We start from the raw sequence: 26,813 nt of genomic DNA, 5'->3' as shown, positions 1-26,813 counted from the left end.
AATCGTTATATTAGCAGATTATTTCTCACACACATCATATGCATAGCACAAATTACACCCCAAAACACATTCTACTAGTCCTCCTGAGTATGGTGATAGAGACTTTTACACAGCGTGGCCACATACAGAGGCCCAACATGCAGGGAGCGCCATCAGGCATTCTTGGACCATAAATTACACATATAATTTCTTGACCACCTCTTATGCTGCGTACACACGATCGGATTTTCGGTCAGAAAAAACATGGTTTGAATTTCCACTCAAATTTGCTTTGCATACACACGGTCACACAAAAGTTCTCTGAACTTTCGACCGTCAAGAACACTATGACGTACAACACTACGACGAGCCAAAAAAATGAAGTTCAACGCTTCCGAGCATGCGTCAAATTGTTTTGCGTGATTTTTTGCGCGTCCGAATTGCATACAGTCAAACGCATTTTCGAGTAGGAACTTTTCCCAACCGAAAAATAGAGAACATGCTCTCAATCATTTGCCGGCTGGAATTCTGCCAGCAAAAGACCAATGGAGCATACACACAGTAGCATTTTCCGACAAAAAGCTCTCATCGGAGTTTTGCTGGTGGCATTTCAGATCGTGTGTACGCGGCATTACACTTTGAAGGCCCTGGAGCACCAGGACAATGACAACGCCCCAAAAATGACCCCATTTTGGAAAGAAAACAACCCAATGTATAATCTATGTGGCATAATGAGTCTTTTGAACATGTCTTTTTTTTCAACAAGTTTTTGGAAAATGTGTAAAGATAATGAAAAAGCATTTTTTTTTACACAAAGTTGTCCATTTATACAATATTTCTAACACATTGCATGTACATACCAAAAATTACACCCCAAAATAGATTCTCCTACTCCTAAATACGGTGATACCACATGTCGGAGACTTTTACACAGCCTGGCCACATAGAGAGGCCCAACATGCAGGGAGCACCATCAGGTGTTCTAGGGACATACGTTTCAAATCTAATTTGACTACCTATTACACTTTTGTGAGGCACTGTAGTGGCATTCATGTGGCATGGATGAGAACTGATGTGGCATGGATGAGCATGAATGGGGATGGATGAGCCGTGGATGGGGATGGCTGAATATGGATGGGATGACTGAGCATGAATGAGTATGGCTGAGTACGGCCAGGTACGGCTGAGTATGGATGGGATGGCTGGGTATGGCTGAGTATGGCTGGGTATAGATGGGATGGATGCGGACTGCTGAGTACAGTTGGGTACTGCTGAGTATGGTTGGGTACGGCTGAGTATGGATGGATGGATGGATGGATGGTATGGATGGCGGAGTATGGTTGGCTGAGTATGGAAGGTATGGATGGCTGGGTATGGATGGTATGGATAGCTGAGTATAAATGATATGGATGGCTGGGTATGGATGGCTGAGTATGGATGGTATGGATGGCTGGGTATGGATGGCTGAGTATGAATGGTATGGATGGCTGGGTATGGATGGTATGGATGGCTGAGTATGGATGGTATGAATGGCTGAGTATGGATGGTATGAATGGCTGAGTATGGATGGTATGGGTGGCTGGGTATGGATGATATGGATGGCTGAGTATGGATGGCTGGGTATGGATGGCTGGGTATGGATGGTATGGATGGCTGGGTATGGATGGCTGGGTATGGATGGCTGAGTATGAATGGTATGGATGGCTGGGTATGGATGGTATGGATGGCTGAGTATGGATGATATGGATGGTATGAATGGCTGAGTATGGATGGTATGGATGGCTGGGTATGGATGGATGAGTGCTGGAGTGGGCACATATCAGCGCTGTGGGCACTACACATCCAGCCCACAGCGCTGCAGCACTCGATCTCTCCTCTCTCCCCTTGTGCTGTACAAAGAGGGGAGAGAGGAACCAGACGTGACGGCGGTTTGTTTACATGTGATCGCGTGGTAAACGGCCGCTGTTAGCGGCCATTTATCGTGATCTGTGATGCGCCAGGTCCTCCTGACCCAGTGGTCATGGATATTCCCGGGTGCACGCCCCAGGGGGCGCGCGGCAGCAAGATTCTGGGAGGACATCCATGGACGCTCTTCCAGAATAAGCCGACCATGCTGTAGCCATCTTTCAGCTATGGCCCGGTCGGTAAGTGGTTAAAGCACATGTGAACCCAAATGGTTAAACACAGCAGATAGCATATTGAGCGATTGGAAGCTGGCAAGTAAAAGTTAAAAAAAGGTACTATCTGGGTTTGCAAAGGCATTTAATGTACATAAAGTGAATTCATTTAATTTGTGGCTGTTGAGAAATATATATTTACATGAAATTTTTTGTGCCCAGAGTTCAGCCCTCAAATGGAATTGAACTCAAAAAGTGAATATTTTCTATGTAATAGAAGACATTTAGAAATGTCAATAGAGCTTGAGCAGTACCCTGTGTACCTAGGCGCTCTTGGACATTTTGCCTATTGCCCTGTACACACGGTCGGACATTGATCGGACATTCCGAGAACAAAATCCATGGATTTTTTCTGACGGATGTTGGCTCAAACTTGTCTTGCATACACACGGTCGCACAAAGTTGTCGGAAAATCCGATCGTTCTGAACGCGGTGACGTAAAACACGTACGTCGGGACTATAAATGGGGCATTAGCCAATAGCTTTCGTCTCTTAATTTATTCTGAGCATACGTGGCACTTTGTGCGTTGGATTTGTGTACACACGATTGGAATTTAACTGATCAGATTTTGATGTCGGAAAATTTTATAGCCTGCTCTCAAACTTTGTGTTTTGGAAATTCTGATGGAAAAAGTCTGATGAAGCCCACACACGATCGGAATTTCCGACAACACAATCGGATCGCACTTTCTCTGGAAAAGTGTGTACAGGGCATATTAGTTGTATACAGTATATGCAATGTGAGATCTAAGGCCTCTCATTGCTAGTCCTAACAGAGTTGATCTGCTGTGCTGCACACTCTTTTATTTTCTGGAGACTATAAACCAAGAAAGCAAAGCCCTGCTTCTACAAAGATGGCCACCTCCACATGGAGTGCAGAACAAGATTTGGTGAGTCAGTAAGAAAGGATGATTAGCTGCAAGGAAACCACATGCAACACTGGTGACTAGTCATTTCTTTTCCACCTGTCATTTTTGGAAACAGCGTTTAGCGTTCTATTCCACTTTAACAGCTTCCTGTCCACCCGCCGCAGTTATACTGAGGCAAGGTGGCTGGATAGAGCAAATCGGCGTAGGTGTACGTCAGTCCGTGCATGTGATATAGTGGGCGGGCGTGCGACTCGATGTCCGCCTGCGACCCGCGATTGTGATATACAGAGGCAGAACGGGGATCTGCCTATGTAAATAAGGCGAATCCCCTTTCTGACAGGAGACATCATAGAGATCTGCTGTTCCCAGTCATCGGGAACAGGTAGCCCATCCCTCCACCCAGGGAACACAGTTAACTCCTTGAGCGCCCCCTAGTGTTAACCCCTTCCCTGCCAGTGTCATTTATACATTGATCAGTGCATTTTTATAGCACTGATCAATTTAATAATGTCACTGGTCCCCAAAAAGTGTAATTTGGGGTCAGATTTGTCCGCTGCAATGTCGCAGTCCCGCTAACAATCGCAGATAGCTGTCATTACCAGTAAAAACAATAAAAAAGAACTCCCTAAATTTATCCCATTTTGTAGACGTGATAACATTTGCGCAAACCAATCAATATATGCCTATTGTGATTTTTTTTACCAAAATATGTAGAAGAATATATTTTGGCCTAAACTAATGAATATGTTTGTTTTTTTATATATTTTTTTTGGATATGTATTTTAGCAAAAAGTAAAAAAAAAAAGTTTTGTTTTTTTTCAAAATTGACCCTTTTTTTTGTTTATAGCGCAAAAAATAAAAATCGCAGAGGTGATCAAATACCACCAAAAGAAAGCTCTATTTGTGGGAAAAAAAAGACATAAATTTTGTTTGGGTACAGCGTCACACGACCACGCAATTGTCAGTTAAAGCGACCGCAGTGCCGTATCGCAGAAAATGGCCTGGTCAGGAAGTGGGTAAATCTTTCCGGGGCTGAAGGGGTTAAGTTGCTGGAGTACTCAAGTACTAACCATATAAAGTTTTCTTGAAAGGGGGCTGCTAAAATGAAGCCACAGCAGGGGTCACCTGGTTTCAAAGCAGAACTAAACCGTTCAATATTCACCTTCCCTCCAGTAATGCGAAATCCACAAGCTCTTTCGCTGGCACCAATATCATCTCCCCAGCTTTCCTGGGTGTTATTATTTCTGGGTGAAGAAGAGTGGGGTTTGATCCAAACCGGCCAATTTAAAAGGGAAGTAGAGAGTTGAAAAAGAAAGATGGAGAGTTTGAATAACCAGCTAACTCTACGAATTATACAACCAACCTACCATGGTACCAAAAACTGACAAAGCTGGACTCCAGTCCTTAGTACGTTCAATAAGCTAGCAAAAAATCTTAAACACAAACCCTAAAGGAAAGAGGTGAATAGAAATGTAAAGGATTAAGTGGCTGTACGATTATGAATTCATCTGAAAATTGTGAGGAAGGCCTAGGAGAAGGCAGAGTATAGATCAGAAAAGCATTAAAAAAAACAAAAAACAAACAATGCCATGGGATTTTCCTACTTTACTTTACAAGCTTCGAGAAGATTTGACTAAATCGTATTGGCCTAATTAAGCTTTCAGAATGACATCTGTTTGTAACATTATGTTTATTAAAAATGCCTTTCCATATTTTCTGTAATATGACATTTGCTGCCTTTTGTGATCACTATAATAAAAAACATTAACTTTGTAAAACTTGATTACTTATTAACTGGAATTACCATGAAAGCAGATAAAATATTTGGTTTTACACTACAGTAATATAAAACAAACCTGACACTGTTATAAAAAAAAATATCTTAAGGATGTTGCCAAAATAATTATTGTAGGGTTAGTTATTTTTAAGTAGCCACATAGGTCTGTTATGACCAAGTATACTGAAATAAGACCACCACCATGGTTTTTCTCTGTCTTGTGACTGTTCCCCATCTTCCCCATCTTGTCGAGCATGTGGGTCATAAGAGTCCAATGGGTCTAATCGATCATAAATGTCTTGTGGAATAACTTTATTAAATCTACGGTTATTAACTTCAACCCTCTGCAAAACAAAGTCAACCCGTCCTGCCTTGGTCATCTTTGCTGGTAGGGTAATTTTTTTGGTGACCTTTGAGTAGCCAAAAGCCTCAGCAGAAATGATGTAGACACCAGGAATCAAGAGTCTCCAATAATCTCCATCTTCAGCTAGAGAAACAGTAAAGGAAAAATCAGTCAACTAAGAGGATAATCAATACTTTCAAAATCATCTTATAAATAAATGATGAAATGGCATCTAGAAAAGTTCTCCCCGAGGAGGTTAGATAACAGTTGTAGGCAGAAAATTCACAGTTCACACACTATGGACACAAATGAAGACAAATCGGAGGTTTTAGAAAACAACAAGCATGGACAGGGACAAAAACACCTGTAAAAATGAGTCAAATACAGTATATACATAGCTAAAAACTGTACAGAATTACACTACTTTAATGCACCAATATATCACAGTTAAATCCAATAACAAAAATGTAATATACTGCAGCTTGACAGTCCTTGTGATGGTTGCCTTCATTCTCTTTTTTCTTGTTTTTTTTCCCTTTAGTTTTACCTAGCACACTTGCTGTCCTGGAGTGATAATGACACATTAGGACAAGAAGTGTTAGGAATACAAAATCCTCCCCCTTTCCATAACATAGGGTAGGGCATTCAGCAGTCCACAAAAAGTGCTGGAAACATTGTAACCGATAACAGTTGGCAAAAGCAAAGAGTGCAGGAAGTTATCAGTTCACAAGATTTCTGGCAGGATCAACAGATTATTTTGTGTCATTTTTTAACAGGTGTAACAAAACACCTTCAATAGTTTATTTAGCAGCAGGAAACAGGTGAGATAAGTTTATTTAGGGTTTACATACATTGTACAAAATCCCCTGTGAATAGCAATATACTGTAGGTAATGTGAAATAACTTTCACCTTTTTGGCAATGCTGAACAAGGAATTAGGTATACCTAGTATTAGTAAGGCACATGTTCTATAATGTTAACTGTCAAATTTAATGTAACTTACTACTACTGTAATAGGTATATCAATACCTGTATAAATGGGAATTCTTTTTTTTTCTTATTTATTTATTTTTATTTTTTTACAAAAAAAAAAAATCTGATCAGTTTGAATGCTGTCACAAAGAATCATCCCTTGTGACAGTAATAGGCAGTGACAGATACTCTTTATGGAGGGATCTGGGGTCTAAAAGGCCCCAAACCCCTCCTCTGCACTTGAAAGTATTCAAAACGCCAAGATCAGCATTTTTGAACACTTTAGATTTTTTAAAAATGGCGCCGTTGGCTACTAAGTAAACCAGAAGTGACGTCACTTCTGGGTTACTACATCCGAGACCTGATCAAAGCCGATTCCGGCTTTGTTCGGGTCTCCGGCCTGCCGGAGGACATGCCGGCTGGTGGCTTGGGTCTCCCGGCTGGTGGCTTGGGTCTCCTGCTGCTTGTAATAACAGCCAAGTGGCTGCTTAGCTGCATCGGTTGTCATTACGGAAAAGCCAACTGTTGGCTCTTAAAAACGGTACCGGGGTAATGGCTGCAGCTACGGTACAACCACTTGAAGCCAAATGACGTAAAGGTACCTGATTTGGTGGCAAGTAGTTAAAGTGGGATTAAATACAAAACCAATTCTTAAATGAGGTGGCTCAATTAGTCGTATTTTTTTAGGCCTTTTGTCCTTTATTTTCACCTGGTGATCCAGCCAGTAAGTCTGTTATTTTTCAACTTCCTTCAAAAGATCAAGTTGTCCAGACAAAGGAGCACTTGGAGGGTTGAGAAAAACCATTGTTCTTAAAACAGGCAGATTTTACTTATTTATTTATTTTGTTCCAAACTAATTTTATTGCCAAAAATACAAGAGAACATAGTAATAATGTTCTAGAATAACAAGTACAAGAATCAGTACAAAACTATTCTTTTAAACTGTTCCAGGAGTAGAGTATAGAACCATGGTGTATGGTATATAATCATAATGCACAAAGAGTTCAAGCAGGTACAACATTAGTGTTTCAAAAGAAGGTAAGAAAATGACTGATAAGAAAGAATATACAATTGCTGTAGTCAGAGAATAGAGTGGTCTGGATTGGTTATGCTTTATTTGAGATGTAATATCTGGTAGAAGGTGTAGCGGTGAGTTGTCTCAGAGCTTTTTAAGTCTTTTGTGAAGCAGCTTCTATTATCTATGTTTCATCCTGTGTGAGAGTGTGTGTGACCAGCACAGACACTTGGGAGGTCTGATTTCAAAGAAATTCTGGACAACTGCAATCCAAAGATACTTGCCTTTATTCAAAAAGGTGTCATCCAAAATACAGGTCACAGCAAAGTGGAACAAAGCTTACGCGTTTCGCACTACAGGGAGTGCTTAGTCATAACTATGAACAGTTGTTCATATTGTGAACAGTTGAAATGACATGTTGTTGAGGCGTTTGGCTTAAACAAAGTGTTTCAAAGGAAGTCAGGGGTTTGGAAAGGTTAGTTGTGTGTTGTACAGAGTTTACAGAGTGCTTAATTTGCAAATATTCTAGAGTATTTAAGAGTGGTTCTGCCTAGAGTGTATTTATATTATCGAATGAGTGTAATAGTCCATTTTGGAGGAGGTGGTGTATTCTTATGCCAATGTCTGGTTGTTTGCTTGAGAGGGGGTGGGAAGCAAATCCGGGAGGAAAATCTGGATTCTTTAGTAAACGAGATAGTGGGCCTGGGGTTCGTGAAAGTTTGATTTTGCGACAAATTTCAGCAAAGCAATGAAGGGATGGACCCATGGTGGGATGTCCTGTTAGGCCTTTAGGTATACAGTTATGTCGGATCAAAGGTGCACAGCTTATATGTTGATTAGAGAAGGAGTTTTCCAAGCCTACCCAATCCTTTATTTGGTAATGAACATGCCAATCTATTAGGCGCTGCAGGTGACAAGCTCAGTAGTAATATTGAATATTGGGTAGACCTATCCCTCCCTTGCTTTTGGGTTTTGCTAGTTGGGCATAACTGATTCTGGGACGTCTTTGGTTCCATAGAAAATTTCTACATATTTTTTAAGGGATTTCAAGAAAGTGGTCAGCACGCAAATAGGCATTGTTTGGAGAAGGTATAGAATACGTGGTAGAATATTCATTTTGATGATAGCAGCTCTGCCAAACAATGAAAAATGTGCTTTGTTCCATTGTTTGAGGTCTTCTGTTATGGTCTTGATAAAGGGCTGGTAGTTTTTTGAATATAGATTGGAGAGGTGTGTCGGTAATTGAATTCCTAAATACATTATGGCGCCTGGTTGCCAAGCGAACGGGAATTTTTTTTACAATTTAGGACTTGAGGTGCTGTTAGTGTTACATTCAGGGCATGTGACTTTGTGAAGTTAATTTTAAAGTGTGCTATAAATTGGAATAGGCGAAAGTCTTATAGAAGGTTGGGTAGGGTGATGTGGGGTTCTGTGAGAAATAATAGGTTTTTATCCGCGAAAGGGCTAGTTTGTATTGCTTATTAGCAATCGTGACCCCCTGAATATTTGCATTGTCGTGGATTTGAGAGTGAAAATGAATATTATGGGAGAAAGGGGGAAGCCTTGACGGGTGCCATTTTTGATGGAGAAGGTGTTTGACAGGATGCGCAATTTATTTGGACTTTAGCTGTAGGGTTGATGTAAAGTGACATTATGAAACGTACCAATCGATCGCCGAGACCTAGTACATGTAATACAGCTTCCAGGTAGTCCCACGCCAACCTGTCAAATGCCTTCTCAGCATCTAATTAGAGGAAAAAGCCGGGGTGCTTTGTTTTGGTAAGCCAGTGTTGTATGTTAAGTGCTTTTAGTGTATTATCCCTAGCCTCTCAATCCTACTTGATCTTTTGCTATTAGTTTCATGATCAAGGGGAGCAAGCGATTCGCTAGGATTTTTGCAAAGATTTTTATGTCAGTGTTCAGGAGTGATATGGGGCGATAGCTGGAGGCCAGTTCATGGACTTTTCCAGGTTTTGGGATGACTGAGATGTGTGCTTCTAGACGATTAAAACTTGGGATGTTCGGTTTAGATAATTGATTGAATACTCTTAGAAATGGGTCTGAAAGTAGTTCTGAAAAGGTGTTGTAATAAGTCTGAAAAGGTTTTGTAATAATATATTCTTCAAATATATTAATAGTAAAAAGGCCAGGTCTGAGCATGTAGGCCCTTTACAAAATAATCTAGAGTGGGTGACGGGGGACAAAGAGAAGGCAAATTTATTAAATACTTTCTTCAGCTCTGTGTATACAAAAGAGCATGGGGGAGCCCATGTCCATAATGGGGGTGGTAGTGACACAGCCCAAATGATCCACAATGGCTCAAAAGTGATATGGTCCAGAATTATTTAGACAGAATAAAGGTGGATAAAGCACCTGGACCTGATGGCATCCACCCACGGATCCTAAAAGAATTGAGCTCTGTAATTTCAAAGCCAAATGTAATTTTTAGGGACTCATTAATGACGGGAATAGTGCCACTGGATTGGTGCAGGGCGAACGTGGTGCCTATATTTAAAAAAGGATCAAAGTCTTTACCAAGTAACTATAGACCTGTTAGTTTAACTTCTATAGTCTGGAAGATACTGAAGCGTTTAATAAAAGACCACATAGACGAGTTCTTGCTGGAAAAAAACATTTTAAGCAACAGACAGCATGGATTCATAAAAGACAGAAGTTGTCAGACAAACCTGATTTCTTTTTATGAAGAGCGTTCGACACAGTTCACCACATGTGTAAGGCAAAGTCTACAGGCTTGGAAATATCAGTTTGTAAATGGATTGAAAACTGGCTAAAAGACAGAATTCAGAGTAGTGGTTAATGATTCTTACTCTGAATGGTCTAAGGTTATCAGTGGTGTACCCCAAGGTTCAGTGCTGGGACCCTTACTTTTTATTATCTTTATAAATGATATTGGGTCTGCGATCGAAAGTAACATTTCTGTCTTTGCAGATGACACCAAGCTATGCAGTGGAATAACGTCCTTACAGAATGTCTCCAGTTTACAAGCCGATCTCAATGCACTGTCTAATTGGGTGACTATGTGGCAGATGAGGTTTAATGTTGAGAAATGTAAAGTTATGCACTTGGGGCTAAGAATATGCATGCATCATACATGCTAGGGGGAGTACAACTGGGAGAATCCTTGGTGGAGAAGGATCTGGGGGTTTTGGTGGATCATAAGCTCAATAATAGCATGCAATGCCAAGCTGCGGTTTCCAAAGCGAGCAAAGTCCTTTCTTGTATTAAGAGAGATATGGACTCTAGAGAGAGATATAATTTTGCCCCTGTTCAAATCATTAGTAAGACCTAATCTGGAATATGCAGTTCAGTTTTGGGCACCAGTTCTCAAAAAGGATATCGGGGAACTGGAGAAAGTGCAGAGAAGGGCAACCAGACTGATAAGAGGCATGGAGGAGCTCAGCTATGAGGAAAGATTAGAGGAACTGAATGTATTCACTCTTGAGAAGAGGAGAATAAGGGGGGATATGATCAACATGTTCAAATATATAAGGGGGTCCATATAGTGAACTTGGTGTTGAGTTATGCTCTGTACGGTCAACCCAGAGGACACGGGGGCACTCTTTAAGTCTAGAGGAAAAGAGATTTCATCTCCAAATACGCAAAGGTTTTTTCACAGTAAGAGCTGTGAAAATGTGAAATAGACTCCCGCCAGAGGTGGTTCTGGCCAGCTCCGTAGATTGCTTTAAGAAAGGCCTGGATACTTTCCTAAATGTACATAATATAACTGGGTACTAAAAACTTAACAAGAACTTTACAACTTTTCAACTTTGTCACGACAGACGTTTAGATATACCGGTAACTTGTCTCTCCGTGAACTCCTTGTACGTTTGGTTAATCTCTCCATGCTCCCCACACTGCAGGTCAGACTGGGAATAGTAGTTTGTGGATGTGGTTGTTAGGTTGTGTGTAAGCTTATTAATGTTATATATGACAGGGTGGGGTAAAGGTTCAGTAGGGTAGGCTTATGTCATTGCTTAAATAACCTGTGGAAATTATTCTGGGATGAGAGAGGTTAATAGGCAAGGGCAGTACTAAGTTTCATTGCCAGCATTGAATGAGCAGTAGATTAAGATGATACTTTGGGGAGATTAAACTCTTGCGACAGTGAAATCATGTATAAGTTGGCCAGAGGAGAGAATTTTTTGTATTAATGCCAGAGAAAACAAGGTATAACAAGGTAGACTATACAATGTAATCTTTAAACTCAGATATATCAATGTAGACGATGTATGGACATCTAATACATGTCGACTATGTTCCAGATGTATTGATTTGGCAGAACCACTATTATACATATATTTGTTAAAGTGGTTTACCAATCATATATAGAAAGAGCCCTCTGGAAATGAATCACCATCCGTGTCTATTTCAGCTAGACATCACCCTTTCACTTAATATTTAGAGATATGTGAAATGAAAGGCAATAATCCATTTGAATTGTCTGGGGGATGGTCATAGATTGTAGATTAGTTCATATAGAGGAAATAAGTTACAGTACAATAGTGAGCAGGCCAGAAAGTATGTTGTGTCCCCAGAAGTTCAAGATACTATCTATAATAAACCAGGGGAAGCTGTAATAACAAATCAAATTCTTCTTCTTAAAACTATAGAACAACATTGGCATTGTATTTTATAGGGACTTTAGGTGGGAGCAGTTTAGTTTGCTCTCAGTGGGCAGGTACAGGGGATCCATGGAGCAGTATTAAATGAAAACAGCAGGAGTAATCTACCCAGGGGTGACGGGTTTTTTGTATTTACAGTTTACCGTGTCAGTGCGAGTGAGTAGACAGAAATGCAGGCTGAGGTGCTTCCGTCTACTAGGATTTTTGCATGATGGTCTGTTTGATCTATGCTAGAAAACCATGCAAGGGTTTCTTAGTAGTATTGGAATTATATAAAGTTGTATGGAAGAGAGCTATGATGTTGTATCATGGGAACAGAGTGTGCCAAAACACATGGGTAGTTTATGTGGTAATAATATATCGGAGTTAAAGAGTCTGAGTACCAAGGGTTTACTGAGAATTTTTCTGCTCTTGATGTTGATTGAAAAGACAGAGTTCCTAAAAGCAGTATGCTGTTGATTTATGCCAGTGGTGTAAGATCATTCTACATCCACTACATCCATTGTGGGGGGGGGGGGGGGGGGGGGGGGGGAAATAGAACTGACGGATTTTGGATGACAAAGTTTGGCGTATGTCAGGGTTTGGGAGAAAGAACATTAGAACTGTTAGAGGGAAACCGTGTAATGAAGGAAATTTTTACTCACTGTTTGTGGACATCTTATGTGAAGGTATTTTACAGAGCTTGAGGGTTCAGTGAGGCAGGTATTCATGAGATTAACCTCTTCTGCCTTTTCTGTGTGCAGGAGATGCAGGAGCACTTCCTCTTCTTCTGTGTGCAGGAGCACTGCCTCCTCCCAGAGATCGATGGTTCGCTGGTGGCAGTGAAGAGCGGGGAGATGACAGGCGTCTTCTATATGTAGAAGGGCCTCTGTGATGGTGAACCTCCATTGGTTTTTCTTGGCATTGCGCCAAAGGGTATCTAGATCAGAGGGATGCCCAGGTTTTCAAAAATGGTTGCACTTCTTCTGGGTGTCGTAGATGTGTGGTTTGTCCGGCCGAGCCTGCGGTCAGGCAGAAGGGAAATTTCCACCTGTATGGAATTTCCCTCTCCCTAAGGACGTCTAAGTGAGGTTGTAGAGCTTTATGCTTCTGTATAGTGATATGTGAGAGATCGAGGTATAATTTGATCTCAGTGCCATGATACAGGATGCGCCCTCTGTTTCTGGCTTTTCTTAGTATTTCTTCTTTCAATTTGAAGTTTACAAGGCAGTCTATAATATCTTGCGGGGGTTATGTGTCTCTGCCTCTGGGGTGAAGTGCTCGATGAAGATGCTCCAAATCTATTGGTGTATCTAGAGGTCTCCCTAAAAGGTCATTGAAGATGGCTAGGATGGCTTGTAAGAGTTGACCCGGCTCAACCGTTTCAGGGAGCCCTCTTATTCTGATGTTGTGGTGGTCGACCTCTGTTATCTAGGTCCTCTAGATGTCTGTTCAGATCTCTTAGCTGCATAGAGTGTGCACCTAGAGTCTGCTGGGCCTCATGTATGGCAGTGTCATGGTGGTCAGTGATCTCTTCTACTTCTTCTAGGCGAGCTGCAACAGCTTGCATATCTAGGCGGAGGTCAGATATGGCTGCAGTTAATGTGTCCTTTATATCTGCAGCTACAGCTTTGAGATCATCGAGGCAGAAAGACTTGGATGCTGGCACAGGCAGGGCAGGTGGCTGTGTGTTGTGGGATCTTGTCAGGCTATTACTTACGGCCCTGGAGGATCCTGTGGCCTGTGAAGAGGAGACTGTGCCTCATGATCGGGACCGAAAGATCTCAGGTAGGTTGCCGCTAAGCTGTGTGTATGTGTCCCGCGGTGATCAGGAATGGGTGGCAGAGTGATTGCGCTCAGGTTTCCCCATTTTGGCATCTTTCTTCTCCCTCAGTGGCTATTAGATGGACCGCGGAGTATCAGAGCAGAGAGATTAGGCAGCCATCTCCATCAGCGTCCAGGCCACGCCCCCCCAGCTTTTATTTATTTATGTAAAACCTTTATCCCAAAAGGAAAAAACTGTTGCTGCGACAGCTTCAAAAACAGACATGCACCTTTAATTTGTTAGTCAAGACCCTCTAAACCCTCTAAATACTCCCCTCTCACCAGACTGATGTTACTTCTGTCTAAAAGTGTCTCTGTTGCTCCCCTATACAGAGTGGAACCACCCTAAGAGAGGAAATGTGCTACTGGTCAGATCATTGACACAGGGTTTACTGTGTCAAGTAATTTAAGATCTAATATGCAATCAAGTTCAAAATAATTATTTTAATACTGGAAACCCTGAACTATGCCTAGAGGTGAAAACAGTTGTTCCATTAAAAAGAATTATGACTGCAGTCTCACACCACTTGGGCACTGTATTGCTAACCAGAGTAAACCAGATTTTAACTTTCTGGTCCTTTAGCCTTGTCATTTAATATACCCTTCCACCCACTCCATACAACTTCAGTATTCTGTAATCTACCACATGTTTTACACCCAATTTAATTTTTTTTCCAATAATTTTTAATGAAGTTTTTGCATTTATAAAACAAAACAAAAAACATTGAGAAAAAAAAAAAAACAGCAAAAAAGAAAAAAAAAAAGATGCACAGAACACCAACAAGATATTCACATACTGTCACATTATACAGGTAGACTTCCAACCCTACAGTAGCTGTGAATTAGTCCGACAAATGAATATACAGTACAAAGATAGGGTTTCAAATTATCATGAGTCAGTTTAATATCTCAACTGTCCTTACGAAGTAGTAAAACATAGAAAAACATTAGTACCACTAAATATAGGAGCCAAAGCATGCCCTATCAGCGCACATGTATGACTGTCCACCTTTTTTGCAATTTGAAGCAGTATGCCCAACCCTATCAACTTGACTAACCGTTTAGAGACCAGCAATTTCTCATGATCATATGCATGGTAAACTTTCTACTCCACTACAAGATTAACCACACTGTAATAGCCTGAAAGAGACCAGTGAAAATGGAGCCAGACCTGGCACCGCCAGCCATGGCTCCCACACACCCCATTTAATTAATAAGTACATTTCTAAAGTAATTATAACATTTTGGTTAAAGTGTAATTAAAAGCCAAACTTTTTTCTTTTTTTCTTTTTAGTTTTGGATAAAGCAGAGAGGGATTAGAACACCTGTCAGTTTTTATTGCTGTCTTTCCTCTGTTAGGGAGATTCACCCTATTTATCCTGTATACTGTTATCATCGACAGTGAAAGTAAAAGAAAATCCCACATTTTGGACTGTCCCCAGAACAGTAATAGAGGGGAAATCTTCCAATAGGGACACTAGTTCTGGTGACACACCAGAATTCCCTCACTTCCTTTTGTGGCTATGGGATAGGAGGGGAAGGGAAATCTCCACAATGGGACACAGATGGCATAAAAAATTACAAGGGTTATAACCCTCCATTATTCTATCCAAAATGAAAAAAGAAAACTTTTGCCTTTGGTTACACTTAAATTATTTTTGAAAACAAGGTTTACTTTTGTCAGTCTTCCCGATGTTGTATATACTGTATATTTTAATAGCAAAAAAAAAAATCTTGTTAAATATAAAAATTGAGATTTTTGACCTGCCTACAAAATCATTTTGCTGCAGTACAGTACATGACATAGGCTCCTTTAAGTCATGAACATGAGGTATACATTATCACTCTCAGGTGAGGACACTGGCAAACAAAAGTTGTTAAGAAAGCCCATAAAATCCCCCCTGCTTCCAGCAATACTTGTTTTTTTAGCAAGCAATTTGAGAAAAATGCTAAGACAGAGGGGAGGGTGGCCTGTTTCCTGTACGCTATTTCAGGAAAAGGACTTTACAGGTAATTAAAACATCCTTATTTCCTAATTGTACAGTACAGGGCACTAGGCGCAATTCACTAAACTGTAGTTACCGCTTTATAATTAGCGGTAAAATTACATATTGCGTTTTTGTGAAAATTGTTTGCAATTCACGAAAAAACATTTATAAAATAAAGCGTGCGTTATTATGTAAAATATGCAGTCATTAGACCAGCTTCTGTTGACTGGTCCTGCTGGAAAACCAGCATTCCACTGCATCCAAATCGCTTGTGTGGATGCAGGGATCTGTCAGGTTTTTTTTTTTTGTTCAACCTACTGATTGAAGGAAAAATACAACTGCCCATGTATACCAAGCTTTAGTTGTCACTGCAAAATTTGTTTCCAATAGATTATTTATGTTCTCCTCTTCTTCTGGTGAACACTTTAAAGTTTTGGATTTCTTCTCAGATTCTGTCTCAGTGTCAATGGCCACAAGGACAAAAATTGAGATGGCCAATTTCCTTGCAAAACTGAAAATTCACTCTGCTCAGTGAATAAGTGCTTCGCCTTTAATAAATCAACCAATGTGCATTTTAGTTTGTTTTCCAGTTTTTTTCTTTAACTTTACTGTGTGCTGTATGTCATCGCCATAAATATAATAAAGGTCCAGAAAAAGTTGGAAAAGTACCTGTCATGATGTCATGGCGAATTCCTTTCACTGAGATGCGGGCATTTTTAATGCCATTTCCATGTTCATCCTTTACTACTCCTTTTATGCCTCGGTGTACCTGATCATAAAAGAAAATAAGAGAACAGTTGATTTCTTTATCTTGTTTGCTGCCAGTGGTTAGCTTTCATTTTGCACCAATGTGTGAATTACAGACTTAAAGTTCCTTAACTGACCACTAAACTATATATTTAATTAAAAAAATGAAAAGGATCCATAGAGAAAAATATTCTTTATTTTGCGTGCCTCATAATAATTTGCAAACAATTATCGAACTAGAATTTTCTCCAAATACACTAAATTGGTAATCGCACAAGCACAAAATAACCTACTACACTAAAAGTAGGTGGTGTGTCCTAATAGATACGGCACCTCATCCCAGTTGAAAGAATTCTCAAGATGGGAAAAAGAGAGGGGATGGGATTATTACGGTGCCACCAATAAAATAGAACAATTTTATTGTAAAATCATCTTATTTATTTTATTTAGTATCAAAAAAGACTAAAATGTTTAATGTACAATTTTTAGTCTTTTTTGATACTAAATAAAATAAATAAGATGATTTTACAATAAAATTGTTCTATTTTATTGGTGGCACCGTAATAATCCCATCCCCCCTCTTTTTCCCATCTTGAGAATACTACACTAAAAATACATAGAAGAAAAAAATGAACTATGAAAAATATTTCTAGACTCAAAATAGCATGCACCAGGCATTGTTACAGAAGCTGGATGGTGGAACCACAGCATGCACCAGGGAAGTGGCATTTAAAACACCATAAACTGTTGGATACAAGCAGCCGTAGGTTTTGAAAAAAGTAGAAATTGGACTTGCAACCTGCTAGACAGGTAAATATAAGTAACTCTTTTTTAACAGGGTGCTTAAGGCTTAGAGACTAGAGTCATCACTTCTGGACCAAGCCGATTTTTGACACGTTGTTTACAAGATAAAATCTGTATTTTTTGCTAGAAAATTACTTAGAAACCCCAAACATTATATATATAATTTTAGCAAAGACTCTGGAGAATAAAATGGTGGTCATTGCAATATTTGATATCACACGGTATTTGCGCAGCAGTCTTTCAAACGCAATTTTTTTGGGAAAACATTAAAGTTAGCCCGATTTTTTTTGCATATTGTGAAATATGATGTTATGCCAAGTAAAGAGATACCTAAAATGTTACGCTTTAAAATTTCACGCACTCGTGGAATGGCGACAAATTACGGTACTAAAAAATCTCCATAGGCGGCGCTTAATTATTTTTAACGGTTACCAGTTTAGAGTTACAGAGAAGGTCTTTTGCTAGAATTATTGCTCTTACTCTGACAATTGCGGCTATACCTCACGTGTGATTTGAACACTGTTTACAGGTTTGCAGGTGTGACTTACGTATGCGTTTGGTGCGTGAGCACGCAGGGACAAGGGGCACTTAAATTTTTTTTTCCTTATTTTTTTTTCTTATTTATTTATTTTTATTTTTTTCTTATTTAACACTGTCCCTTTAAAAAAAAAATCTGATCACTTTTATTGCTGTCACAAGAAATGTAAACATCCCTTGTGACAGTAATAGGCAGTGACAGGTACTCTTTATGGAGGGATTGGGGGTCCCCAAACCCCTCCTTTGTACTTCAAAGTATTCAAAACGCCAAAATCTGCATTTTGGAATACTGACATTTTTTTAAATCCGTGCCATTGGCAGCTGAGTAAACCCAAAGTGATGTTGTGATGTCGCTTCTGGGTTTTTACATCGGAGACCCGATCGAAGCCAACTCAAAAGCAAAAGGGAAATGGAAATATTTATGTTTGAAACTAAGTGACTACTATTAAAAGCAAAGTGGCTAACCATTTCCGGTAAAACAAGCTCACAACTAGTTTTGCAGTATAGTGAAAAGGATATCCTAGTGCCAGTCAAAGTGTTAAAACATTTTTATGTCCAAGACTGAAAATGCTAATTAAATCCCACACTAAAATCTTGGCCTGAAATGTCATTCAGTGTTAAAAAAACTTAACTCTTCAGCCAATGCCTATTTTAAGATGAATACTAGTTTTACTCTGATGTTTTTATTGTTTGGCTTCTATTCCTGCTTACATTAGAATGCTGGCTATGGAATGGACATGAGGTTGGGTTGGACTTTTGCCACCATGTGATGTCTCTTTCTGTAACCACTGGGGTAAGTAATGAAATGATGAGAGGTACAACATATTTCCAAGGAAATTTTCTTTAAAATTATTTATACTATACAAAACAGCATAAAATGTACTAGTACATATTTTATACATTGTTTTTTTATATGCCTACATTCATGTTGTTAGTCTAACAATGTTTTTGCATTTGTGTACATTGTGGTGGACATGTCCTCTGCGGGGATGAGTTATGTTCATTCTTGTTAATTTGGCATTGCAAAATATTTACATTAAATAATTTGTTTAATTTTTAGGAAATCAACAGTTCATTAGTTTTCTCATCAGATTGGCATGTTTAAAATACATGGAGGATGCTAGTTTAGGAATACTGTAAACCCAGTGCTTGACACACTGGACTCAAGCTACTCATTCAAAAGTAGTATATACAGCAGATGATGATTGGATGATCGATGAAACATCTACATAATTTTTTTATATGTGTTATATGGGTCAAAACCTCAGGTAATAGATGAGTAGGGATGGGAGAATGGTTCGGCCCAACAAACGGGTCATTCGACCGTTTGTTCACACCCCCCCTCCCCGAACCGACCACAATGCGGCACTGAACAGTGCATTGAAAGCCCTGACTGGCTGAAGCAGTGAAAGCTTCAGCCAATCAGGGCACAGAGCACTGTCAGAGTCATGATTGGACACTGTCATCATGACTTTGTCCAATCATGGCTCATTCCCGCCCCACAGTATAAAAGTATTCTTTCAATGGCAGCCATTTTCAGTGTGATTTTGACGTGGAGAGAGATAGAACAGGGCTCTGTTCAGTGCTATTAGGTAGTTAGTGTGCTATACTGTGCTATTTTGCTTCAACTGTCAGTGTAGAATATTAGTTTAGTGCCAGTCTAGGGATAGTGTGAGTGTAGTGAGGAGGACCACTATTCATAGCTTTGCATAGTGTGCAGCTAGAGTAGGGACAGCTCAGATAGTGTCACTGTAGTGTAGTAAGACCGTGTCATTCACACATACATTAGTGTAGAGTAGGGACAGCTCAGATAGTTTCAGTGTAGTGTAGTGTGACGGTTCCAGTAATCTTGACATTAGTGTATAGCTAGAGTTGGGACAGTTCAGATAGCGTCAGAGTATTGAACACCGTCTATTTGATTGCTTTACTGCCACTTTAACGCCATATAGTTTTGTATGCGTTACTGCCAGTTTAACACCATTTACTTCTGTGTGCGTTACTGCCAGTTTAACACCATATAGTTCTGTGTGCGTTACTGCCAGTTTAACGCCATATAGTTCTGTGTGCGTTACTGCCAGTTTACCGCCATATAGTTTTGTGTGCGTTACTGTCAGTTTAACGCCATATAGTTCTGTGTGCGTTACTGCAAGTTTAATGCCATATAGTTCTGTGCGTCACTGTACATTTGGCGCATTATATTGCAGTATATTATTTTATCCGTGGAGTGTGTCTGTGTAGTGTGAGTACTCAAATTAAAGTGCACCAAACACCATTTACATTAATTAAAGTGCATCTACGTACAGATTTCCACTTCTTCTTTACTTGTGCTTATAAGCACCGTCCCCTCCCTCCCAATAATGTCAAGGATGACAACAGGGAGGGGCAGACGTTCCCTTGGCACTTTAAGGGGGCCAGCAACAAATGTGTCCACAGGCAAAGGTGGACGTGGTAATTTTGATGATGGACGACATGGAGATGATGATGATGAGGTGCCACTAACTGAAGATTGGATAGGCACTGGTTGTTTGGCTGTATCATGGTGGAGGGATTTATCTGTGTGGAAAATCGTTTAGACTGTCATAATAAAATATTTTTTGGATCACATCGTTCAATTGTTGGACTATTATCATTTATGTAGATTGCAGCCTTTTCACTGTTTATTTGGTTGTGCACACTGGACTTTCTTCACTTTGTTTCACCTGCTTTATATTGGCTTCATTTATAGTATATTTTTTATAATCAGTCACTACTTTAATCACTTTATTCAATCGTTTGTTCTGAGCAAGTTTTGCCTATGTTAATTTTCACTTGTTATTTTAATTAGTTCTCTGGCACACATTTGCACTTACACAGTGCAACACTCATTTATATATTCACCCATTTTCTGCCTAGGATCAGTTTACCAGGTGTTTGCTGCAGTGTACCCTATTTCTTTTTTTGACAGCGCGGCAGTTATTTACCTATACCGATAATGGCTCAAACCTCCTGTCCACCCTTAGACAGGGAAAGTAGACACATGTGTCATGCCTGGCACATGTCCTCAATTTGGTGGTGCAGCATTTCCTATATACGTACCCAGGGTTGCTAGATGTGCTAAAGCTGGCCAGAAGAGTCTGTAGCCATTTCAGGCGGTCATACACAGCCAGTGCTCAGTTGGCTGAAATTCAGCAGGAAATCCACCTCCCCGTAAACCGCCTGATTTGTGACATGCCCACCAAGTGGAACTGGACTTTGTCAATGCTGCAGCAGCTAAACATGCAGCAGAGGGCCGTCAATAAGTACCTGGGCCGTCGAATACGACATGACGAGAGGCTCAGACCGCCTCGGCTTCTTTTCTCCATGCCAATGGCTGATCATTAAGGATGCATGCACTGTACTGTCACCATTTGAGGAGGCAACATTCCCTGTTGTGTTCCTGCTGGAGCAGACTCTGCGTGGCATTATGGACAGGGCACTGGAGGCAGAGCAGCAGGAGAAAGAGGAGGACTTCCTTTCCTCTCAAGGCCCACTTTATCCAGACACCATCATCCTATGTCACAGAACACACAGGAGGAGAGAGGGGAGGAGGATGAGGATTCTTGCACTTTCATAGTCTTCAAAGAAGAGGAAGACATGCATCAATCTGTAAGCAATGGCTTTCCAACCCCAGGACCCTTGGGAGTAGTACGTGGCTTGGAGGAGGAAGTTCCAGATGCTGTCATGCTGAGTGACCCCGAGGAGTCTGCTTCTCAAGCCCGGCAAATTTGAAGCGCATGGGCAACCTCATGCTTCAAAGCCTGTGAAAGGACCCAAGAATACGTGGCAAGAGGAAGATTACTGGTTGGCAATCCTCCTTGACGACCATTATAAGGGAAAGGTCTCTGAACTCATCCTGTCTCCACAGAGAGTGCAGAAGATAAAATCTCTTGAGGACACGTTAAAGAGGATTTTATGGAATGCTTTTCCTAACTCCAGTAGGTTACAGTGTCGTGGAAAACGTAGTTTTGAGTATTCTGTTGGTCAAGAGAGGAGCATTGGAGAAGGCGTCCGCCTAAGTGAGGCATTTCGGAATTTTTTTAGTCCTCACCGCCCAGGGCTGTCAGCTGCCACATCCCATCGGCAGCATCTGCATCACATGCTGGACAATTACCTCAGGGCCAAAACAGAGATGGAGAGCTTTCCAGCTGATGATCCACTCACTTACTGGGTTATGAGAATAGACCACTGGCCAGAACTTGCCCAGTATGCTTTTGAGTTGTTGGGCTGCCCTGCATCCAGAGTGCTTTCAGAATGGGCATTCAGTTACTGATCATAGAACACGTCTGTCCACAGACTCCGTGGAGCGTTTGACTTTTATAAAAATTAATCAGTCCTGGATTACCAGCTATGAAGCCCCTGATGCCAATGTCACTGATTAAGTCTTTTTGGGATGTGGAATCTCTGCAGGACTTCAAGGCTGCCTAACTTTGTGGGTGTTCAATCATTTCATCTGGAAGAATGTTTTTGGTATAGGTTTCATGGGTACAATTAACACCCAAAGACCAATTTTTCAGCGCCTGTTTAACAGGTGCATATCATTGCAATTTTTTACAGCAAGCCCAATTCTTGCTTTCATCAAGAGTACCTCTATGGGGTTATGGTGGGAAGGTGCCACAGACACACAGAGACCAATTTTTCTGCACCTGTTTGACAGGTGCATATCATTGCAATTTTTTACAGCAAGGCCAATTCTTGCTTTCATCTAGAGTACCTCTATAGGATTACAGTGGGAAGGCGCCCCCGACAACCAAAGAGTAATTTTTCTGCACCTGTTTGACAGGTGCATATCATTGCAATTTTTTACAGCAAGCCCAATTCTTGCTTTCATCAAGAGTACCTCTATGGGGTTATGGTGGGAAGGTGCCACAGACACACAAAGACCAATTTTTCTGCACCTGTTTGACAGGTGCATATCATTGCAATTTTTTACAGCAAAGCCAATTCTTGCTTTCATCTAGAGTACCTCTATAGGATTACAGTGGGAAGGCGCCCCCGACAACCAAAGAGTAATTTTCCTGCACCTGTTTGACAGATGCATATCATTGCAATTTTTTACATCAAGACCAATTCTTGCTTTCATCAAGTGTACCTCTATAGGGTAACGGTGGGCAGGTGCCACAGACACCCAAAGACCAATTTTTTTGCACCTGTTTGACAGGTGCATATCATTGCAATTTTTTACAGCAAGGCCAATTCTTGCTTTCATCAAGATTACCTCTATAGGGTTATGGTGGGAAGGCACCACCGATACCCAAAGACCAATTTTTACACACCCGTTACTATTATCCAAAGTCAAAGTGACACCAGAATGTATACAAAAAAACTCTAATCTTGTTCCCAGTGCACTAATGTGTGGCCTCATCATACACTCTAGCTCCCCAGCTGTTGCTGAGCAAAATAAAGGCAGCTTGCTGGGAAAATTTCATTTTTTTGGCTTTATAAATGCAATTATTGCTGCAGCAGATTGTAGACATGTTACAGATCTGCCACTTTACAAAACCGAACAGGGGCCCGTTCGGTCCATCCCTATAGATGAGTCACTGCTTTGACTTTCACATTTCAGCCTGAGCTACTGAGCTCTCTAGACAGGAGACAAGAAGACTGAGGAAATAAAAAAAAGTTCTTAAAGAGTAAAATATATTTATTATTTTTGTTATTAGTTTGCGATAAAACAGTTCATGTTTACCTGAAAAAAGAAACACACCTAAAATGTTATTTTCTTCATTCATACTGTAAAATAGAAAAGATAATGCAGTAACTGCTACAACCTTAATTCTGATATTATTAATTTGTATTTAATTAACTGCTTCACATTTTCCTGGTTCTCTTTAAGAACTATTCCCCAACTAATATTAAACAAACTAAAATACAGCAAAGTTAAACTGAATAATGCAGGTATAGCAAGGCACTGAATAATGCAGGTATAGCAAGGCACCACATCTGTTCCAATACCTAAAAACTGTATTTAAAAAAAAAAAATATTTAAAGGTCTTTTATAGGATCAATCTTCCAATTTGTTCAGTGGCTCTTTAAGTCAGCTGGGTATGAACACACTCCAGAGTTTATCAAATATCAAATTTAACACAACTCAAGTTAGTGTGACACGGTCTAATAATGGTTGCCTTATTAGACTCTTCTGCCTGGAAGATAAAACTTTCATTTCCATTTGCTGAGCCTTGTACCCTGTTTCTATTGATTTCTGAAATGTCATCTCAGACACTTTATTTAAGTACTTCACTTGCCTAAACAACCTTTTTATAAGGATGTAAAATGATTATATGAAACTGTTTCGTCCAACTTTCAGATAATCAATGCTGCAGGTACTTCTAATCCCTGTAAATGGATCTGGTGTGCATCAGCTTGTAATAATCCTTGATTGGACTTGGCAAATTTGAGTAGCTTCTCAAGTAATTCACTAAACTTTATCTCCATATTTTATCAGCCTTCTGCTTTTGCTCCACATTTTAGAAAGGCTAGACTTCCACAATGTCTCCATGGCCAATCTTTAATCTTGAAAGCTTTAATGTGTAATGTGTATGGATTTTATTTGGCTTTATTGTGCTCACCAAGTACAATTTCCACCAGAGACCTGTAAAATGGAATGGACTTGGTGGTCTGAACTGCAGTACTTATGTTCTTATAAAGCTTACCACAAGCAACATTAATGTTCTGCACTGAGAGCTTTCAATATTCCGGCGAGGCCGCCAACTCTGTCAATGTGTTCACTGTTAGTTAAGGAAATGCAGAAACATTAAAGCTAACACAAGTTCTTTAAATAGAAATATGCTTGAGTCTCATTTAAATAGTCAAATCCAACCAACTCAGTATTGCAGGTATTTGCATTTCTCCAGGGAAGCCCTACAGCCATATACTGAAAAAGATACAAAAACATGGCAACCACCAGATACATATTTGCACTGCAGAAACAAGCATTGTTGCAATGCACAGTAACCACGGTGTGGTGTCATTCATTTCGAATGGTGCCCCAATGCACAACCCCAACACGCCACAATGGATCTGTTTTGGTGCACCATTAAAACACAACTATGACCCATCTGTCTGTCATGGTGATCCATGTTGGAAAAAAATAAAGGTCCATTAAAACCAGCGTTGTGTGTTGAAAGTCCATTTGCAAGATTAATGCTTAGCATAATGCACGCTAACATGTCCATCTGGCCTAAATGTTTTTGCTACAGGCAAAACTATGTATAAGTAGCTTTATTTAACAGTGAATTAACAGTTATCATTCATATTCTCTGAAAAATGGCCAAGAAATCATAAATTCTGCCAGGGTATGTAAACTTATGAGCACAACTGTATTTGTGAATATGATAAAAATTTCACATGGTTACAGTGTAGCATGACTGCGCAATTGTCATTCAAAGTGCGACAGCACTGAAATCTCAAAATTGGTCTGGGCAGGAAGGGGGTGAAAGTGCCTGGTAGGCAAGTGGTTAAGTACGCAGTGGCTGGCTTCCCAGCCCACTCCTTAACAACCAGCTATTCTTCACACAAAATTTGAATTGGTCGATCATTTTTCGACCGATCCAAATTTGAATCTTTCCGAAAATTTGGAATGTGTTAGCAAATGAATAAATGAAACAAAATGAACCGAAACGAAATAAATTCTGAAACAAATCAACTAAACAAAATTAGTAACATAACAAATCTATTCAAAACAAAATGAATTTTTCCGTTCTGCACATGTCTACTTGACAAGTGTCTGTGAAAAATCCAGGGCTCATAATAAGCCTGCAGCACCAGAATTGGCTGGTGAGCGCCTTCGCAGTTCATTGATTCTTCCTGCTCTCAAGTAACTGCCTGCCCATACGAGGTACAGGCAGAGAGCTATCTTGAGAGTCTGCAGGAGCCTTGCTTTGCACCTATAATCTGCTGATTGCAGGTGCAATGCTCTGCAGGCTTCCCCCCAAAAAAATGCACATTTTTTTACCTGCAAAAAATGTGCATTTATTATTTTTTATGAAAGGGTGAACTTATCCTTTAAAAAAATATCTAAACTTAGGCTTTAAAGTTATTTCACACAATTTATTTTGTGAAGATTCTCAACACCTTGACAAGGATGCAAACGGTTATGTGCACATACTTGTATGTGTACCGGGCATGGGAGAATTAGCAATACAAAACATTCTCTTCCCAAAGCAACTTGAGAATACGTTGAAAAAAAAATATTTTTACCAGATTGTGTTTTTAGGATTTGACTTCTCTGGATAGAATAGACTCAAGCTGTTGGCATTGATAGGCTGAAGTTAGTTTCACTAAACAGATCTAGTTTGACAAAGGACAAGCAATGTGCCAGAAATAGTAGAATCAAAATAAGTAACATTTTAGGACTGGAGTATAGAACATTTAGCAATATAATAGGAAAAGCAAAATAAAATTATACATCCTAAAACCTTTGCTAAATCTAGTTTTCAGATATACATATGTTGGGCCAGTGCACAGGGCCTAACTGTGTTATAATAAAATGTAGAGCTAAAATGAACAAAAAGGGTGATGTAGTGATCAGTGGGTGCAATTCACTGAGACATAAAAAGAAAAATCAATATATAAAGTTCAATGACTACAGTATGTTTAAAGTGAGCCTTGGTGAAAATAAATGGAAAAAAGTCCCATAACAAAAAGTGTATGGTGAATCCAAAATGGATGGAAAATCCTCAGGTCTGTGTTTTCATTGGCATGAAACTCTTGAATGAGAAATAGATGGAATACTCTTACCGGAGACGGTGGATTCGGATGCCAGCGACACCGAATCAAACAGGCTTAGAGATCCAAGATGGAAGATGTCATCCAAGGAACCCCGGATCTCAAGGGGCATCTCCTTTCCGCTCCACCGATCAGGATGAGGACCGCCAATCCGGAGGAACCATGGGGGAAAGATGAAATATCCAAACCTAAAGAAGAACTTTATTACAATTGTTAGGAGCGGCTGAGCAACTAGCAACTGGAGGCTGGAGCCGCATGGATGACACAGGGGCTTAGGGAAACCCAGCACAAAGCCGTTGGACAAAGAACACAGGAGCACCACTGATGGGGGGCCTGTCCAGGACTGTAAGGCCAGGGGTCCGATGAAGGGGGAACCAAACTTCAGGCACAGGAACTGTTGGGGCCAGTATACAGCGA

The 26,813-nt window shown here is 40.2% G+C and overlaps 1 protein-coding gene across 1 annotated transcript in view; it reads right to left on the bottom strand.

Annotated features, from left to right (window-relative positions):
- Nucleotides 1-4,698: 4,698 nt before the first annotated feature.
- The window catches only part of CPZ (carboxypeptidase Z), a 170,873-nt gene continuing 148,758 nt past the window's right edge, over nucleotides 4,699-26,813 (bottom strand). Inside the window, exons 10-11 of the mRNA XM_073610824.1 lie at nucleotides 16,236-16,335; nucleotides 4,699-5,289 (exon numbers count right to left, since the gene is read on the bottom strand). Coding sequence (XP_073466925.1) covers nucleotides 4,940-5,289; nucleotides 16,236-16,335 — 450 coding nt within the window. The 3' untranslated portion in view covers nucleotides 4,699-4,939. The remainder of the gene's footprint in view (nucleotides 5,290-16,235; nucleotides 16,336-26,813) is intronic.

The sequence above is a fragment of the Aquarana catesbeiana genome, linkage group LG01, assembly GCF_042186555.1.
Source record: "Aquarana catesbeiana isolate 2022-GZ linkage group LG01, ASM4218655v1, whole genome shotgun sequence".
NCBI lineage: Eukaryota > Metazoa > Chordata > Amphibia > Anura > Ranidae > Aquarana > Aquarana catesbeiana.
Note: the sequence above shows the minus strand (reverse complement) of the source record. Positions and strands in the feature narration are given on the sequence as shown.